The following is a 19,743-nucleotide window of genomic DNA, read 5'->3' on the forward strand; positions in this document are numbered from 1 at the left end:
GATAAGGCTACCTTCATAACGGGCCCACTTTAGGGGCAACCAAAGAGGGCCTATTGGCCACCTCTGTTTTTAAAATTTTTTTAAAATGTTTTTTTTTTCCCAAATTTTAGCTATTATTAAATTTAATTATTTTGATTTTTATTATTTACCATTGTTCTAAAAAATTAAGGGTATCGCGTGCTAAGAGTATTCTCAATAGATTATTCAAAGTTAAAAGACATTTTTTATGAATATAAAATGAATTTAACTTTTAGCTATTTTATTCACATAAGCCTCCACATCGAAATAACTATTTTTTTATTATATTATAATAAAATAATATAAGATGAATTTGATTTTAGCTATTCACATTAAATTTCTAATATTGAATTATCCATTTATTCATTATATAATAATGAGTAATTAATAATTAAAAAATATTTAATTTTTAAATTATTAATTTATTTTATTTCATCATATTTTACTATTCTATTTATTAGTAATCATTTATAATTAAATTAGTATTCATAAGTAATATAAAGTAATAAAATAAACATTTACTCCTTAAATAGTAACAAACAAATTTGATTTTACTTTTACATATATTGTAGCTCAAAGGCAATTAATTTGAGTTTGCATAATCCATTGCAAGCTAAATAAGACTTTATTTTTACATTTAGGTAATCCAATGAGGATGCTCTAAGAGAGCATTTTTTAATATTAATTGAGTATTTTAAAAAATGTTGAGCTAGTATTTTTGAAACTTTAGACTACCAAAATTGATATATTGCGTTTTTAAAATATAAGAAGCTGATACTTCATAACTTAATGTCGTTGAGATGTATGAAAATTAGATGAGACGACACAATCTTAACACTCAAATCTTTATGGAGTGTGAAAATAAATTAGCTTTTAATAACTTGAGGACACAATATATCAGTATTGCAAGTTAGGGTGAAAATTGCAAAAAAACTAGTAATTTGAAGAGAAAAAAATATATATAATTGTTCTAAGCAATTAGTATGTTTTCTCTCTTAGGTCTCGTTTTGTTGCGCAAATGAGATGAAAATACGTGAATAATAACGAGATAATTTGTAAATAATAATGAAATAGTTCGAATTAAGATATTTTATAGGATTTTAAAAAATGAGATAGATAAAGTTAAAATATTGTTATAATATAATTTTTATTTTGATATTTAAAAAAGTTAAATTATTTTTTATGTTTTATTTGAAAGTTTGAAAAATTTTAAAATTTAGATAATGATTAGATGAAAAAAATTAAAAATCTATAATTAAAAGGTATTTATATTTAAATAGTAGTTAAATATTGAGATGAGATAAGGTAATATATATGTTAAACCAAACGGGCCTTAATATACGGGCTTTTAGGCCTTAGCGAACTTTTCAACCCAACCGGTTCGCGAACCCTACGAATCCAAACGATAGGATTAATCCGGCATTATGAAGTAGAATAGGGATACTCCAGTCAACAAAAAGAATTGTGAATATTGATCGTCAGATCACTGTGCCTTCATGTTGGGCCGTCGATACATACCGAAAGGAGGAAGGGAGCTGCTTCGAGAGAAATTCAAATTTCTACCCCATCCCGCTCCCTTCCCAACTTCAGAAAGAGAGAAAGAGAGAGCACAAAGCCGGTGGACAGTGGACTGCGATAGCGAACCATTTCGCATCCGTAGCAGCGAGATTAGTTTTTTCAGTAGCGGATCCGCTCTCTCTCTCGCTGCCGATCCAAAATGTCCGGCCGCCACGAGAAAGAGAAGGGCGTCAACGTTCAGGTCCTTCTTCGGTGCAGGTACTCAGCCCTCTTTCATACACTACTAAAATTACTTCTATTTATGTCTGTTTTTTTCTTAGTCCAGAATGAATTCGTCGAGTCGGGTATTTTTATTTTTATTTTTCGGATTGGAAAGTACGCTTTGCAACGTGTAACTGATTCATGGTTTTTTCCCCTAATATATGTCCTTTTGTTCTAATTTTTTTTGTCAGGCCTTTTAGCGAGGAAGAGTTACGGAGCAATGCACCGCAGGTCGTTACTTGCAACGAGTACAATAGAGAAGTGGCCGTGTCCCAAAACATTGCCGGGAAACATATCGACAGGGTTTTCACTTTCGATAAGGTATGAAAATTAAGCCTGGTTAATTTGCTAACATAAATGTCGAGGTGGGCTTTTGAGATTGTGGAAAATGCTATTGAACTCTTTATCGGTGCCCCGTTTTGTTGGGAGAATTAACAAATTCATGAAATTATAGGGTTAGTGGGACAGCGTTAATTTCACAAATGGGTAAGTGGGTTCTTATAATCCTTTTTTTAATCTGCCTCAACTTTTATGAAGTCTCTTTTCTTAATTAGAGGGATTATTTTGATGCGCTTTTTGTGTTTTAAATCTCCTACTAGAATTGCTGCTGAATTTTAGTTTTTTAATTGCTGCTGGGGATTAGTTGGCTTCAGCGGATTATTTTCTGTACAATTTGGTCTAGGGCAAGCACTAGAGTAGGTTCACATTTGTTTGTATACACTTCACTTCTAGAAGATAGGGTAAAATGATTATGATGCATTTTTTAATTTTGGTAAATCCTGTTTTCTTCGACGGAGTTCTGTAAATGTATAGAATTCGCACATAAATGCCAGAAGCTTCAACAATGTTTTTTGAACTCGATTTTGATGTTTGGTGGTAGATGCTAAGAGTTTGTTGTGTGGGTATATGAAGGTTTTTGGCCCTTCAGCCCAGCAAAAAGATCTCTATGAACAAGCAGTGATCCCGATAGTGAATGAAGTTCTAGAGGGCTTTAACTGTACCATATTCGCGTATGGCCAAACAGGTACGGGAAAGACTCACACAATGGAAGGTGAATGCAGGAGGTCAAAGGTATAATATCTTCGTATTTAACCATTAGGTTCATGTTAACGTTCGTGCATTTTCCTGCGTGAATCATAATATGAGAGCTTGTTGGTGTCCCGTGATGTTGTGATAGAGTGGGCCAAACGGAGAATTGCCTCCAGAAGCTGGAGTTATACCTAGGGCTGTTCAGCAGATATTTGATACTCTTGAGAGCCAGAATGCAGAATATAGTGTGAAGGTAACTTTCTTGGAACTGTACAATGAGGAGATCACTGATTTGCTTGCGCCTGAGGAGATTTCGAGAGTTGCTTTGGAGGATAAGACGAAAAAGCAGTTACCTCTGATGGAGGATGGGAAAGGTGGAGTTCTTGTTAGAGGCCTGGAGGAGGAAATTGTGACAAGTTCGAGTGAGATTTTCACTCTTATTGAAAGAGGATCTGCAAAACGTCGCACTGCAGAAACTTTACTAAACAAACAGTCAAGGTACTTTTCGTTTCTAAAGTAGTTTTTATGCTTAGAGTGAAATTCATGCTTCCTTTTGTTATTAACGATATGTTTTTCATTGCAGTCGATCACATTCTCTGTTTTCCATTACAATACACATTAAGGAAGCAACGCCAGAAGGTGAAGAACTAATTAAATGTGGCAAACTGAATCTAGTTGATTTAGCTGGCTCGGAAAACATTTCTCGTTCTGGTGCTCGGGAGGTAACCATACTTTGTTTGATGCATGATTCTATTTCTGCTTTGTATTTACCTCTGATATTGCGCTCCACCTCAATCTGAAAGTTATGGTTATTTTTTAACCATGATTCATAAGGGCCGTGCAAGAGAAGCTGGAGAAATCAACAAAAGTTTACTGACTTTAGGGAGAGTGATTAATGCCCTCGTTGAGCATCTTGGTCATATCCCGTACAGGTTTGCACTTCTTTTTTAAAGTTATTCAGTTTATATCTCCATTATCTTTTTCCCACCAATGGTTAAATTTTTAACTGTAATTTAGGGATAGCAAGCTTACCCGTTTACTTCGTGATTCGCTGGGAGGACGAACGAAGACATGCATTATAGCCACGGTTTCACCTGCTGTACACTGTTTGGAGGAAACCTTAAGTACGCTAGATTACGCGCATAGGGCCAAGAACATAAAAAATAAGCCCGAGGTTAGTTACTTCATGATTTTTTTTTAGATAATAGTATGTCTACTGCATGGATGCCTTTTTATGTGCTATGTTTTTTAGTTACTGGTGTAATTTAAAGAGTAAACGTTGCTGCTAGCATTTCCATGCATTTTTGCCCATTATATACCATGAACAACTGAATGATATACCCTGCGACACATATATGTCTTTCTGGTTTCCTTTTCTTTAGTAAACTCTTATTAGTTTCCTTGAATCGTGACTTTTTGTTTTATACTTCTGTTTCCATTTTGGGTTCTGTGGACAGGATCTTGGTATATGTTCATACCTTTGTAGTCTGAGTAAATAGTACACAACGTAGTGTCATCATTTTTCTCTGCTTGCTTTTGGGATTTTTAGGAGTAATGCCAGAAAGGTTATACTTTGAAGTTATTGTAGTTGGCCTTGAACATTGAGTGGAGAGATCTTTGGGGAACCATTTGCATTCCATGCAAATTCTTGTTTTCTGATATTCACAAATTTCATGTCTTTGTAGGTTTGTTCAGGATGGGTTTGGTGCACATATTGTGTTGTTACTTTCAGTAATTTAGCAAAGTTTTAAGAATTTCAAATTTAATTATTATGTCTATAGCAAGTTTCTTTCTTTGTTTTGGTTACTTTTAGGTTAACCAAAAAATGATGAAGTCAACTCTTATCAAGGATCTTTATGGTGAAATTGATCGCCTGAAGGCAGGTGAGATAGGTGTTCGTTGTTGGTGAAACAGTATATTTGCGTGCAATTAGTGGTGCTGTGTGAAATTTATGGGCTTCTTACGATTCTTGTTTTTTCACCATTGTCCTTTTATTTAGAGGTTTATGCTGCACGTGAAAAAAATGGTGTCTATATTCCGAAGGAGCGATACTATCAGGAGGAGAGTGAAAAAAAGGTATTGCAGTCTCCCCTCCCCTCCTCCCCACTCCATTTTCTTCTTTTCCTCAATGCTTTTGCTTACATTTGTATCTTTTGATTGCCATTGTCATAAATTGTTTCATTTTTATTGCACTGTGAATGTGATATTCCGTTTGGATTCGGAAAGCATCTCATCTCATCATTACAATTTTTCCAAATTCTCACACAAGATATAATAAACAATTCAACTTTTTCAAATCCCAAAACAATAATAATATTAAAAAATAATATTCTAACAATATTTTATTTAAGTTTCAACTATCATCTAAAATCATCTCATCTCTGAATCCAAACTTTCAATGTGGTTGTGGATACAATATTGTTAAGAAGGGTCTTTTGCGCCCCCGGGGGGGGGGGGGGGGGGGATGTCCTTTTGACTTGGAATAAGCACCAGATACATATTGAATGTTGTAGATGCTCACCTTCTGTGTTCTTATTTCATTGCTTATTCAATTCTGATGCATCTCTTTTTCCCTTTATATGGAATGTGTTATTTTCCTCGAGCTTAGGCTATGGCAGATCAGATTGAGCAAATGGGGATTATGCTAGAAACACATCAGAAGGTTTGTGTGTGGCCTTAGTTTTTAAACATTGTTTTCTTGTTACATATAGTTGTTAAATTTTAACCTCTTATATATATTTTTTATCATGTTTCAAACAGCAAGTTGAGGAATTGCAAGATAAATATAATGTCCAAATCCGGCAATGCTCTGATTTGAGCCATAAACTTGATGCTACTGAGGTCAGTTATATGTTTTTGTATGCGTTTTAGAATTTTTGGGTGGGTTTTGATCCTGATGTGGAATATACCACCCAGAAAAACCTGAATCAAACCAACAAATTACTTGCCAACACTGAGGAGGAACTCCATAAATGTCGGTATGCTTTGACGGAAAAGAATTTTATCATCTCTGAACAGAGAAAAGCAGGTATGCATGAATCACTCTTTTTCATGTTTTGATATTATGTCGCGTATTCATATTGTTGCTCTATTTGTGGAACAGAAAATGCACTGGCTCATCAAGCTTGTGTTTTACAATCTGACTTGGAAAAAGCTCTTCAAGATAATGCATTATTGTTTTCAAAAATTGGTATGCATTCCACAGTTTATCTCTAGGCTTCAAATTGTATTGACTTGTCACTGAAAAACATTCTGCTTTTTTATGTGATATACTGTAGGAAGAGAAGACAAACTTAATGCTGATAACAGATTGGTGGTGAACAGTTTCCAATTAGAGCTTTCCCACCAAGTTGGTTCCCTTTGCAAATTGGTGGCAACTTCAATGTCTGAACAGAAAGAACAGCTTCAGAGTGTTGAGAAGCTATGTCATTCTTTTACAGGCATACACAATAAGGTATTAAATGATGCTTGCTTCTTCATTCTCATTAACTATTTGTTTTCACCTGAACTATTTTCTTTTATGATATATATATACATATATATATTGGAATTGTAGTGTTGCGTCAGCACACTATTGTGTTTCATTCATATTTGATCTAGTAACCTTTTTCGTGCGTTTAGGCTGTTGTGGATGTGAAGAAGAAAGTTACAGCTTTGAGGGCTTTATATATGTCTCATACAGAGGCAGTGCAAAATGTTGTGCGCTTGCACAAGGCGACCTCTAATGCTGGGCTAGAGGAGATTTGTTCTTTGGCTGCTTTTAATGCACACTCTATTGAAGAAGTAGGTACACGGATCAAGTTTTCTCTTGTTTTACCTCCTACTATACCTCATGGATGGGTTATTATTATTTTGAAGTTATAATTCCCTTTTCTGGTGTGTATGGTTTTGTTGTTTTGTGTTGTTCGTGAATTAGTTTTTAGCATCAGAGGCCTGTGAAGCCTCTTCAATATTCAATGATCTTCAGAGTACTCTATCCACTCACCAGGGAGAATTGGCTGTTTTTGCGAGGGAATTGCGACAGGTTGGCGTCTTGATATTTAGAATGTCTAGCTGTAATTTCATTATTTCTTTCCCCCATGATTGTTTTCTGAAAATTTGTTAACAATAGGTTTTTAGTTGACTGACTGGTGGATTGAGTTTTCAAGATGGACATCCAATTTTTGATGGACCAAAATCAAAGGACAATGAACAAAGGACAGAATGTTTGCTAGTGTTTTCTTCACAATTTAGCAAGAATTTATAGATTAGCACGTCTAATGCCAGGAACTTGTCACGGAAATTTGGTGTTCTTTTGATATAAATTTTTAGTGAAAGTTTCGTAATTGATCTACAAGTGGAAGGTTTGATAAATGAAAGAATTGGAAAGTTGTCCCTTTTTTTGGTCTTGCCATTGTTCTCCCTTTTTGGTTTTAAACTATTTTACTAATATGATCTAATATTTTTTTTTGTTCGCTTTGTATTGAAAAGAGATTTAACGTTAGTATTGAGCAAACGCGGGACATTTCTGATTACACTCACGGGTTTCTTCAAAAGCTTCTGGAAGAATCAAAGAGGCTTGAACATTATGCAGTGCATGCTGATGAAACTCAAGTGAGGAGCATTGCTGAGTTTCAAAAGGCCTATGAGGTATGAAAGATATAAGCTTTACTGCAGATATATCTTTTTCTGTGGAAATAACATGTCGAGGTTATTTTTTGCAGGAGCAATCTAAATTTGAAGCTGATAAGCTTATTGCTGATGTAACCAGTTTGGTCTCCGATCACATTCAGCGCCAAAAAGAGCTGGTCTGTTGTGTGTGTATTTCTTTATATATCTTCCATTTTTGTTTCTATGTTTTTGTCAAGAATTGTTTATGAGGGGAGCTGACAGGTCGACACAAGGCTTGTTGATATTAGAGAAAGTGCTATTGCAAACAAGGCATTCTTGGATATACATGTTTCATCGATGGAGGGTATTACAACAGATGCAAAAAGAAAGTGGCAGGCATTTTCTACGCAAGCAGAAAATGATGCCAATGATGGTGCTGAATACTCTGCTGCAAAACATTGTCGCATGGAGGTACTCGTGCAGCAATGGTAAGTTTGATTCAATGCTTCCTTTGACTCTGAATCATATCTTTTCATCTATTCTTTAACATTCATTTTATCCATTTGGTTTAGTGTAAATACTGCCGAATCGGCTTTCAAACACTTGAAAAGGACACACGAGCGTGTGAATGAGATGGGCAGTAAACATGTTTCCGCTATGGTGTCACTTATCAGGTGAGTGGTCGATGGGTCCTATTGAATTCCTCTTTACCCTTTTCTATACAGATGGACAAGGAAAGGGGAAAAAGGCTTTCCTCTTGATTTATTACATTTTGTGGGTGCCTCTGCCCAATGTTTACTTTGACAACTCTTTCTGAATTGATCTTATGGGCGCCTCATTATTGTGGCAAAAAAGAAGAAGAAAAACGGAAGCCTGAATATTCATTTGTTCTCTTGATTTTATGCCCCTCATTAGTCTGATTTTCTACTTTACTAGTTTAATTTCTAATGTCTGATGCTTTCAAGTGTACTTGGGCTATGCCTATCTTTATATCAATGAAATAACTTATTACTTATCAATTTTTTTTTTCAAATGTCTGATTCAGGAATGCTTCTGATAGCAATGAGCAGCATGATGTTGAGATTAGTTCTGCTCGGGTTGCAGCTGAGCAAGATGTGTCAAAGAATAGCGAGGATGTTCTTCAGCATGTCGATAGTGAGTGTTATGCATTGAGACTTGTTTGAATATAATCTTGCTTTATATCAAATTTGCAATTAACCTAGGAATTTCCATTAAATCAAGTAGATATGAAAGTCATTTTTTGAGGAAAAACTTTTCACCCTCCATTAAGTAGCCTGAATCTTACAGAGAAAAGCCAATAAATAGAAATTTAAGTTGCACTGTTCTTGATGTGTCCTAAGATTCCACTGAGGTAATATTTAATGGATGATGTACTTCTATGATTTACCGACCAAAAAAAAGAAGGAAGTTAATGGATGATGTACTTTATGCATATTCTTGTTATTATGATTCTCCAACTGGCTTGCTTTTCATTTCTGATGCAGATCCGTATAATTTTGATCTTAAAAAACAGAGTAAATTGTGAATTACCACTCTATGCTTAGGGTTAACTAGCGACCACATCACTGAATGTTTAGTGATGTAGGGGGCTAGCTAATGCTTAGAATTTATAGTTTATTAACACATGCCCTTTACGTGGGAGAATCTAAGAATTTAGAAGGAAAACGTGTCGATTTCATTTTACTTAAAACCAGGGGAGGCTTTAGTGATCGTTGTACAAAATAGGAAAGTATATCCAACCACTAGGCAGTTGGTTAACGTGTGGAAATCATGTGATGATGCTAAGATTGAAGTTTGCAGGACTTAAACTGTGAGGGAATTTTTAAACCTAGTTCTGGCCTTGAATATTTGAACGTGATATCTTTGATTTTATGTTATATTTGAATCAGGTTTGTTTATTTGCATGCAGATTTCTATGAATAACAATGGATGATTGACGTTTGATGATATATCATTACCATTGATGTTGTTTTGAATTATATGATTAGGAATGTGATATTTTCCTCGTGGACATCGATTGCTGCAGGTGTATCTGAGCAGGAGCGAGCATCTATATCTGGAGTTTTGGAGGTTGTGAAAGCCCATGCAAATAGCCTCGAAATTCTAAGGGAAGATCACTCTGGACAAGCGGCATGCATAGAGGAGAAGGCACGGGAAACCTTTCAGCAGCAATATATGGTATGTTGATCTAACACTTGGTATTATGCTGAGAATGTTGATTCGTATTTTCTGCTGTGTTTGTGCCGAGTGTCTCAGTCACAAGTCAACCTGAGGCTTCACCTTACTTTTTTTTGGCACAATTACGGCCAAACTATTTCATCTATTTTCTTAGTATGCCCACAAATCAGTACTAATCTGTTACTGGCCTCTGCAAGATATAGTTACATTAAACAATAATGTGCAGGATTATGAGGCCAGTGGCACAACACCAACAAGATGTGAGCCAGAAGTTCCAAGTAGGGGAACCATCGAGTCACTTCGAGCCATGCCAATGGAAGCCCTTATTGAGGAATTCCGGGAAAACCATTCATATGAATCATTGGAAGCGAAGGAACTGAAACCTTCGCTCATCCCACGCTCACCGCTTATCCAACTGAACTAAAGAGTCGTTGGTCTTTTGCCTCATTTGCAAATTGCATAATGGAATGAGATATGTATTTGTATTATTCTTGTACACTTACCGTTGCTGTACGAGAATTCTTAGAATGCTGGTGCTGCAGAGGGTGTAGTGTCATGTCCCGCACAGGGTATGAGTAAATCCTGTCTTGGGATTTAGCAACTTGTAGCTTGATAAAAGGCATGTTGTATATTGACGCAAAGCTTGGTTCATGATTGAAATTTATTTTTGGAATGCTCTTTGAATAACACTCGGATGTCATTTGACGCGGTAATTTTAAAGTAATGCTATTTGTTCCATAACACCACTGTTGTTGTAGGTATGTATAGATTGTTATTGAATAACTACTTTTTATTGTTATAAAATATAAATGATGCTATGGAGGCTATGTTACTTGCAGTATTACACTAATCTTTGTAATTGAAATTGGACCCGTGAGAAGAACAATAAACTTGAGGAGTTTTTTTTTTTTTTTGGAGCATTACTCTACGATCTATATTTTAAATTAATGAAAATATTACAGTTACAAAGAAATATTATAAAAATAAATTTATAAACTGATATAATTTTATATAATATTATATCTATTTTATAATAAAAATATTTTTATAATAAATTTATAAGTTTATGATTTTTTTTTTTAATAGAATATCTCCGAAGTTAAAATATTTATCTTAATTAAATAGAAACTGTATATTTTAATTAAAATGAAAATACCTTTTTTTTAAACTTAGGATATAGTTTCTGATGGGCCGAGTTGGTAAGTTTGGAGAATTGGCCCGGATGTTTCGCCTTCACCTGGCTCTAGCCATTGGCGAGGGGAAGGAAACAATAAAATCGTATCCAACAGCTGCTGTGGTTGAATGCTTGAATTTCCATGACTTTCTTTGAATAATTCTTGCCGGTTGCGAAGGTAGTTAGAAATTACCGGCAATATTCCAATGTTCTAATGTTCAAACTTAAAACCCAGATCCTGTTACTCACAAACAATGATACGCTTCGCCTACTCTCAGCTTCTACGAGAAACCGTTATTTTCACCAACTAGTTCCTTGTACCCAGATTCAACCACCACTAGAATCTCATTTTTCTCAGACTCTGGACCCCATGGTTTACATATCTATGCTGCTGAACTGTAGAAACGTATTTCAGATTAGACAAGTTCATACCCAGGTGCTTGTGATTGGGATGCTCCGACACCTCATTGTGGCTAACAAGCTATTATACACATATGCACAGCATAAGGCTATGGGTGATGCTTACGTCTTATTTGCTGGGATGAGAGAGAGAGACTCAGTTACTTGGAATGTAATGATTGGTGGGCTTGCTAAAGCTGGTGATTATATGAATTGTTTTGGGATATTTAGGGAGGTTATTCGATGTGGGGCGCGGCCAGATAATTATACATTGCCTTTCATGATAAGGGCCTGTAGGGATATAGTGGACCTCCAAATGGGTAGAGTGATTCACGACATTGGTTTGAAATGCGGGTTGGAGCCGGATCATTTTGTCTGTGCTGCGCTCGTGGACATGTATGTGAAATGTAGGGCAATGGAGGATGCTCGACTATTGTTTGATAAAATGCAAAATAGGAACCTTGTGACCTGGACAATGATGATTGGTGCGTATGCTGAGTATGGGAATGCTAAAGAGTCGTTGGTTTTGTTTGATAGGATGAGAGATCAAGACATTGTCCCTGATAAGGTTGCTATGCTGATGGTGGTTTATGCATGTGCAAAACTGGGGGCTATGCATAAGGCGATATTTATTCATGATTATATTTGTAGGAATAAGTTTTCATTGGATATTACCTTGGGAACTGCCATGATTGATATGTATGCTAAGTGCGGGAATGTTGATTCTGCGAAGGAAATCTTTGATGGAATGCAAGAAAAGAATGTTGTCTCATGGAGTGCTATGATTGCAGCTTATGGGTATCATGGACAGGGAAGGAAAGCTCTTGCTCTATTCCCTATGATGTTGCGAAGTGGGATATCACCGAATAGGATCACTTATATTTCACTCTTATATGCGTGTAGTCATGCAGGTTTGGTTGAAGAGGGCCTTCAATTATTCTCCTCGATGTGGGATGATCATGGGGTGAGACCAGATGTGAAACACTATACTTGTATGGTTGATCTCTTGGGCCGTGCGGGGAGACTTGATGAGGCATTGAAACTGATTGAGAATATGACAGTTGAGAAAGATGAGGGGCTTTGGGGTGCTTTGCTTGGGGCATGCAGAATCTATGGCCATATGGACCTGGCTGAAAAGGCCGCAGAATCCCTTCTTAAGCTCCAGCCTCAGAACCCAGGGCGCTATGTATTGCTTTCAAATATATATGCAAAAGCAGGAAGGTGGAAAGATGTGGCAAAGATCAGGAATATGATGATGCGAAGGAGATTAAAAAAGGTTCCTGGTTGGACTTGGATTGAGGTGGATAAAATAATTTATCAATTTAGTGTGGGCGACAAAACCCATCCTCAGTCAGAGGAGATCTATGGCATGCTGCAAAGTTTGAGCAAGAGGTTGGAGTTGGCTGGTTATGTCCCTGACACAAATTTTGTGTTGCATGATGTTGAAGAGGAAGTTAAGCTAGGAATTTTGTACACGCATAGTGAGAAGTTGGCAATAGCATTTGGCCTTTTTGCAACACCTGAGGGAACTCCTATCAGGATTACAAAAAATCTTAGGGTTTGTGGTGACTGTCACACATTCAGTAAGATGGTGTCAGCCGTTACACAGAGGGAGATCATTGTTCGAGATGCCAGTCGATTTCACCACTTCAAGATGGGGGCCTGCTCGTGTGATGATTATTGGTAACTTGCTTACTTGAGAGCAGCCAAAGCATGAATGGTATATTTGGGTAGTTTGGTTAAACTCAAATTTATCGAAGAAGAATGTCCGTCATATATCTGTGAAACACATTTGTCACTATAGAAGCCATCTGGGACTTGCAGTGCGACTTTTTGGTTGATGCTTTGGACAGTCTCGCATCATAACTTATACAGGTAATGTTTCTTGCAAATGAAAGAAGTAATGGTTGATGGTCTTAGACCCACACATCTGGTAGTTGGCTGACTGCTGCTACCATACATTCGACATCTAGTCGTAATGCTTTATGCTTTATGTGGGAGACACAATTCAGTAACATGATTCTAAATAGGCAGGTGATCGAAGGTACGAATATCTATGCTCGTATGTAATGCTTGGGCGCAATGTAAAGCATGTATTACAGGTGAGTCTTAACCTTACTGGATGAGTACCATACAATCGGAACATATTATCCTAAGAAAGATATGTACCTGATACCACATTTTTTGATGGTTGGAGTGAGCTGAGATATGACTACGGCTGCGTTTATGCCTCAAAGACATTCTTTGATGCTGGGAAGAACCGAAGGATTTTGTGGGGTTGGGCTAAGAGGCTGATACACATCAAGATGTTACTAGTAAAAGATGGGCTGGAATTCAGGTAATTAATAATTAATTTTGGGGTTCTGGACAACAATGCTTATATTTCAATTGCTGATCAATTACTTGATTTTCATTAGAATCGTATCAGGCTGTTCCGAGAATGGTGTGGCTTGGTACTAGTGGGAAGCAATTGTTACAATGGCCTATTGGAGAATAATTATTGTTAGAGGGGAGAAATTTCAAATATTCGATAAACCAGTCAAAAGGGTGAGATGATCTCTAGATTAAAGGAATAACTGCTGCTCAAGTTTGCTTCATACAGTATATTTCTGTTATGCTGATATATTAGACATTATGCCTACTTATTTGCATGAAGAAAAACATGCCTATACCATGATGCGAACATTAGATTATTGACATTAGCTTCAGATAATCTAGAAGAATATACGCCTGTCTTAGTCTCTCTCTGAATGTTTCAGTCGTTAATGTTTTATTGCAGATCGATCATTCTGCTGTGGAAAGTTTTGGAGCTGGGGGCCAAAACGTATATCACATCTAGGGTCGCTTACAGTCTTCCATTACGCTTACTTGTTCGCATTTAACAAAGGGACACAGAATATCATCGTTGAGACTCTAAATGCATGGAGCATGGATAGCGCTTAAGTAAGCCGAAGCAGATAAGCATTGAAGCGCGAAAGTCTAGTACTAACGAGTTGAATCCTATGGATTAAGAATTATCATGTTGTCCAAAGCATCTGGCGTGCAATTGCACATACCTCTCACAAACATAAGGATTTCATATGTTGTTTCCTCCAATATAGGACCCTTTCTGTACAATTTTTTATGGTTGCTTTTTTGCAAACATACAATGAAATAGTCCAAGCTTATACAATTTAAATTTTTGTATTTGGCATTACCCCGAAAATTTGACTCACAAAAGATCCTTTTAGCTGCTTATCTATCCAAAACAATTGACATTCTTTCACAACTCACTATGCGTTCATGGCCACTACTAAGCCGACCTCGAGGGCTTGGTAGCAGGAAGTGTGTTAATGTCTTGCCCCTTCCTGGAGCATTGACAATCAAAATTTTGGAGGGCTCACTATGCCATGGTAGTTGCAATATTTCGCAATCCTTTTGTACATTGAAGTTATATGTTTGCTGGGATAGAGGAAAAAATTGGGAAAATAATAGCTTAATAAGAAGCATTGCGATATTTTAGTATCGAAATTAGAACATATCAACTAGTTTTGATTAAGAGAAAAAAATGAATTATGATGGAAACAATATACCGGCTATCTTGGCTCTACTATCGAATTTCAATTACACAGAAACGCAAAACACAACAGTTTTCCAGAGTTTACTTAATCTTCTTCTTCGGCCTCCCACTGCATGATATACAAATAGGGTTATAATTTCAACAGCACAGAGACTAAGCTCCGTCAATACATAGCATGACAGTAATACCTGATTGCTATGACCACACTTCTTCTTCCAGCAGTTTACAGCCCTTGGGTGAAGACGAGCATAACATCTAGCAGATTTAAACAGAAAAGATCAATCTTGGTTAACAAAATAGATATAGCAACACAAATATAGTAAAAATAAGGATAAATAACTAAAGGAGTATACAAACTTAACCACTGATGCAAAACACAGCACATCATGGAAACAGTAAAGTCAAAGCTGTGTATGCGCATCGAAGGATTTCATCACGAAAACTTTTTACAACTGGTGCTTTCACACAAACTGACACTAGTCTGGCTGACAAAAATCTTATGTACCACCCATGAAAATCAACTGCAGTTATATGAGTTCAGCTGACAAAGTTGAAGAATGGAAATCAATATTGGGAGCAAGAATAGCCACTTTTGCACTGAAACAGCAGAAGAGGCTAAGTTATTGTCCCGCCAGCATAAAAACAAATGTATCATGTCTCAAATCGCAAAACACAAGGAGTTACTAAAAACGATCCCAAAACACAACCCCCGAGCACACCCACAGACACGCAGTATCCGACACCCTCTCAAATTGAATCTCACCCATCTATTCCCAGACCAAACAAGAACAATGCGTCACCCCTCTGATCATCAAATGAATTTATTATGATGTCCCACCCTAGAAAATCAACTGCAAGTACGCAGTCCAGCTGACAAAGTTGACGAATGGAAATTAATATCGGGAACAACCATAACCTGTTATGCATTGCGTCAGCAGAAGAGGCTATATATATTTCTCCCGTAGCAACCCATTTTCACATGAGAAAGCAAAAGATTAATTCCAATCCTTTGAACACCAAGAAATAGAGCCCGCCACTCAATCAATGATACATGACCAATACAGGCGGGAAAGGTACACGAATACAAGTTCTGTCGACTATACGATTTCGCTATATTATACAGGTGGGTAAAGTACATAAATGTTACATGACCAAGGACTTGACAGAATACATGCGAGAAAAAATGCAACTACATGGTTCGCTATTCGTGTCCTACATTTCGCCATCAAGCAAACGACCAAAGAGTGAAAGAATATCAGCAAGGGAAATGACAAATTTACAAGCATTCAATATAACCAATTCAGACAAACCCAACGAAGCAGCAAATTATATAAACCACACATAGTGAGGGAAATGCTAAATGTGAAGAACGGATTTGAAAAACAAAGCATTTTTACTTGCGGCAAATAATTTTTTCTTGATTGTATTTGCGGGCCAATTCCATCAAAGAAGGTTCTATGATACCACCACGAAGCCTCAGTACAAGATGCAGTGTCGATTCTGTAACACAAACAAGGAAACTCAAAAAGTTTTCCAAAGTCCCGATACTCATAAAATGGTTACAAATTTTCAACACAGAAAGTGGGAAAGGTAGACCTTTCTGAATGTTATAGTCGGCTAAGGTTCGGCCATCTTCGAGCTGCTTTCCCGCGAATATCAAGCGCTGCTGATCCGGTGGAATTCCTGTGAAGTCATGCACACCATTGCATGTCGTAAGCTCAGATTTTTTTTCCTACTTAAATCTGGAAAGAAAGAAAGGGGTTTGGATCTGAACGTAAAAGGACCTTCCTTGTCTTGGATCTTAGCCTTGACATTATCGATCGTGTCGCTGCTCTCGACCTCGAGAGTTATGGTCTCCCCCGTTAGGTTTTCACGAATATCTACATTTTTCTCTTCCTGCCTATTTCCTTCCAGGTGAAAGGATTGCCGAGGAAGTCGAAAATGACTGAAACGCTTTTATATATCTTAATATTAATAAGTGCCAATAGCTTGAGTTACAGTATTTTTGTCTAATATTTTTATTTCTAATTTTACCCTTAACTTTATTCCAAAATTACAGACAGTTTGCTTTTATTTCTATTTTGGTCTTTAGTGGGATTGTGTCATTCAAAAGAATTTCAGACCACACAAATCTTTCATTCTCATTTTCGTATTCCTCCCAAGTTCTCTCTCTAAACTCAGACCCATCCTCTATTCTCTCTCTCTCCGTTTTTGAATTTATTTATTATTTTGTTTATGAATTTGATGATCTGTGATTTTTGTTTGCAGAAAAAGGAAAATATCACTCCGATTGGCTTGAAGATCGTGGTAATTTCAACTCCATGTCTTTTTGCTTACTTTTTTCTTTCTACTTTTTTCTTGCTGAACCTCTCTCTCTCTCTCTCTCTGAAGCTCACGAACCCAGCTCTTTGCCAAAGCCTCAAGATCCACTCCCTCTGCAAACAATAGGCAATGAAGTGCTGAAATCGATGGTTTCCAACGAGAGAACTGAGAAGTAGCTCCACCAAAATCGATTCCTCCACTCTCTGTGATTTTAATTTCTTTATTATCTCCTAAATTTCCTGCATAATCTTTTCTGATGCTTGGCAGGGACTCGACGAACTGGAGGAAACCGATTTCAGTAATCAAATGGTGGTTCTCGCCCTCTATGAGACCATGTACTCCGATTTGAATTTCTCTCCATGGTTTCTAACGAGAGAACTGAGAAGTAGCTCCACCAAAATCGATTCCTCCACTCTCTGTGATTTTAATTTCTTTATTATCTCCTAAATTTCCTGCATAATCTTTTCTGATGCTTGACAGGGACTCGACGAACTGGAGGAAACCGATTTCAGTAATCAAAGGGTGGTTCTCGCCCTCTATGAGACCATGTACTTGCACGATGTAACCACGATGCACCAGATCGTCGCCGACTGGAAGGGAATCTCTGTTTCTGTCTTCTGAGCCTAGGCAAAGCATCCCCTCTCTACGTATCGTACGAGTGCGTCACGACGGCTCGCTAATACCCTCCATCTCATCCATGCTGTTTCCAGTGTGAAAGACCAGCAAATCCAGCGGCTTCGTGAAGACGATTGGGAACTAAAGAAAAAATAAAATAAAATAAAATAAAAGTGAGGAAAGTCATGGAGATGACCCCACTCTTCACTAACTGTTTTGTCCTTGTCCACGGAGGTGGCTTTGGTGCTTGGTGCTATAACACATCCTGTCCGATGAGATAAGCACAAGCACACGTTTTGTGATAAGAATTTATTTCAATTACGTCACTATCATATTTTTTTATTTTATTTTGTAGGCCCACGCATGCAAGTTGACATTGTGGTTGAGAGAGTGGATGGGTGTTGCTGTAAAGGTATTTTGGAGGAGAATTTCCAGTGAATTGGTAGTTGAGCATGTGAACCAGCATCTCTGTCCTTTTTGGTTGTTGAGCACGTGACAGAAGTAGAGCTGTGATCAGAATGAAAGCATGGAGCATTCTCTACCCTGATGAAACTTTCATAACCTTGGACCAGTGCTTCAATGATTTTCTTGTCAAAGTGGACAGAAAGTCTATCAGTACCGATGAAATTACTACCACAAGTCCCATGGCTGAATCTATGGCAATCACTGCAACATGTGGTTGATCATTTCACAACTAGACCACGAGGGCAAAGTGTTACTCTTCCAAGATTAATTTTTTATTTTTTGTGGAAAATAATAGTACATAAATATGGAATTCAATTTGCTTATGATGATTTAACATGAATTCCGAGTGATTATTGGAATTGCACTTGTTTTGGCTGAAAAAACTACTACTGATGTGAATGGGGCAGGGCAGTGGATTAAATTTAGAGGCATGGGGTCTCAACCATAAGATGTACTCATTAGTCTTCAACATGTGCAATGCACAGGAAAGACTGATTTTATTAAATAAAGAATACTTTATGTTACTAAAGTCAGCATATGTTGAGAGATCATATAATAAAATAAAGAATATGAATATTGATCTTAATTAATTACTTATCCTACTCCACTTACATAAATATCATGTCCAGTCCACATCATATTAATCTTTTCCATATTTCTTTCAAAGAAAGTAGATGAACTTGCTTTTCACTATAATCATTGACCATAAAGCTAACGGCCATTGTAACTCTAAGAGCATTTATCCCTACGAGCATTAACATTTGCTTTGCGTTGGTATGAGACACATGATTTTGAAGTTATTGCTTGATTTTCCAATTTTCTATACATATATATCTCTATTCTAAATTTTCAATAATCAAGTTCAAAGACTTCAACTAAACATAAATTCAATACGGTTTATTAAGTGTTGTCAATTTCCATCTTCTCTCCTTTTTTGCATTTTGCTATCCTACTCCATTATTATTATTAATAAAATGATTACTTAATAAGATCTATCCAACTGAATCCTATTTAATCAAACTTTTTGTAATATCGATGTTTCCATCTCAAAGTTGGGAAATATTTTTTTACAATCCACTCTCACCGATTCTCAACTAATCCCACCAATGCTCTAGATCTCTCTTAGCCGTAATTGATTTGTGATAGTTTGTACAAAAATGTTGACAAAAAAATTAATCTCTATTTTTAATGTCTAAACTAATTAAACGACATGTTCAAGTTGATCTGACTGATATATATCTATTCCAAATTTTCAATAATCAAGTTCAAAGACTTTAACTAAACATAAATTCAATACGCTTTATTAGGTGTTGACAATTTCCATCTTGTCTCCTTTTTGGCCCTACAAAATGACAAACTAATTTATGGAGGCCCCAAATAACGGGACCCATGTGTTTGTACAGATAATTCATGTATCACTGTCTCATAGCAACGAGTTTGATGGAGGTTTTTATATGGTGACGAATGAGTAATCAAAACAGTCCAAATCCAGTCTCGCTGCTACTTGCCACATCAATCAACCAATTTATTCAACCTTCCTTTTTTTAATTTTACCAAATCTATATTTGTAGTAAGTATGATTATTCACTCACAC

At 36.6% G+C, this 19,743-nt stretch overlaps 3 protein-coding genes and 1 long non-coding RNA gene across 10 annotated transcripts; 3 read left to right on the plus strand and 1 right to left on the minus strand.

Moving 5' to 3' along the window:
* Positions 1-1,533: 1,533 nt before the first annotated feature.
* LOC122277674 (kinesin-like protein KIN-5C) lies at positions 1,534-10,358 on the plus strand. Its single transcript, XM_043087764.1, has 23 exons — positions 1,534-1,794; positions 1,989-2,118; positions 2,710-2,868; positions 2,975-3,324; positions 3,410-3,548; positions 3,661-3,758; positions 3,844-4,000; positions 4,640-4,709; positions 4,826-4,902; positions 5,435-5,488; positions 5,587-5,667; positions 5,743-5,854; positions 5,930-6,016; positions 6,105-6,280; positions 6,448-6,609; positions 6,743-6,850; positions 7,297-7,455; positions 7,530-7,613; positions 7,699-7,904; positions 7,989-8,090; positions 8,462-8,571; positions 9,464-9,615; positions 9,842-10,358. The coding sequence occupies exons 1-23, from the start codon at positions 1,736-1,738 to the stop codon at positions 10,037-10,039; spliced, it is 3,030 nt and encodes a 1,009-aa protein (XP_042943698.1). The 5' UTR covers positions 1,534-1,735; the 3' UTR covers positions 10,040-10,358.
* A 465-nt stretch (positions 10,359-10,823) lies between these two features.
* LOC122275713 (pentatricopeptide repeat-containing protein At2g33760-like) lies at positions 10,824-14,360 on the plus strand. 5 transcript variants are annotated; one of them, XM_043084912.1, is made up of 5 exons: positions 10,824-13,063; positions 13,219-13,290; positions 13,386-13,526; positions 13,606-13,735; positions 13,968-14,360. In XM_043084912.1, exon 1 carries the CDS (start codon positions 11,004-11,006, stop codon positions 12,873-12,875), a length of 1,872 nt encoding a protein of 623 aa, XP_042940846.1. In that variant the 5' UTR covers positions 10,824-11,003; the 3' UTR covers positions 12,876-13,063; positions 13,219-13,290; positions 13,386-13,526; positions 13,606-13,735; positions 13,968-14,360. The 5 variants fall into 5 exon arrangements, with proteins under 5 accessions (XP_042940846.1, XP_042940845.1, XP_042940844.1 ...); XM_043084911.1 differs by having other exon boundaries at positions 13,223-13,290; XM_043084910.1 differs by having other exon boundaries at positions 13,219-13,526.
* A 299-nt stretch (positions 14,361-14,659) lies between these two features.
* On the minus strand, positions 14,660-16,703 carry LOC122275716 (ubiquitin-60S ribosomal protein L40-like; the record flags this gene model as incomplete). The annotated part of the gene is made up of 5 exons (XM_043084918.1): positions 14,660-14,856; positions 14,936-15,002; positions 16,145-16,247; positions 16,344-16,430; positions 16,532-16,703. Coding segments are annotated over 5 exons (453 nt in total), but the record flags the coding sequence as incomplete, so codon positions are not given.
* A 137-nt stretch (positions 16,704-16,840) lies between these two features.
* On the plus strand, positions 16,841-18,678 carry LOC122275717. Of its 3 annotated transcripts, XR_006228674.1 has the most exons (4): positions 16,841-16,909; positions 17,016-17,054; positions 17,139-17,241; positions 17,337-18,678. It is a non-coding gene; the product is annotated as an uncharacterized LOC122275717 (long non-coding RNA). The 3 variants fall into 3 exon arrangements; XR_006228672.1 differs by lacking the exon at positions 16,841-16,909 and having other exon boundaries at positions 16,916-17,054; XR_006228673.1 differs by lacking the exon at positions 16,841-16,909 and having other exon boundaries at positions 16,916-17,054; positions 17,139-18,678.
* The last annotated feature ends 1,065 nt before the right edge of the window (positions 18,679-19,743 follow it).

This window comes from Carya illinoinensis, chromosome 9 (genome assembly GCF_018687715.1).
Source record: "Carya illinoinensis cultivar Pawnee chromosome 9, C.illinoinensisPawnee_v1, whole genome shotgun sequence".
NCBI lineage: Eukaryota > Viridiplantae > Streptophyta > Magnoliopsida > Fagales > Juglandaceae > Carya > Carya illinoinensis.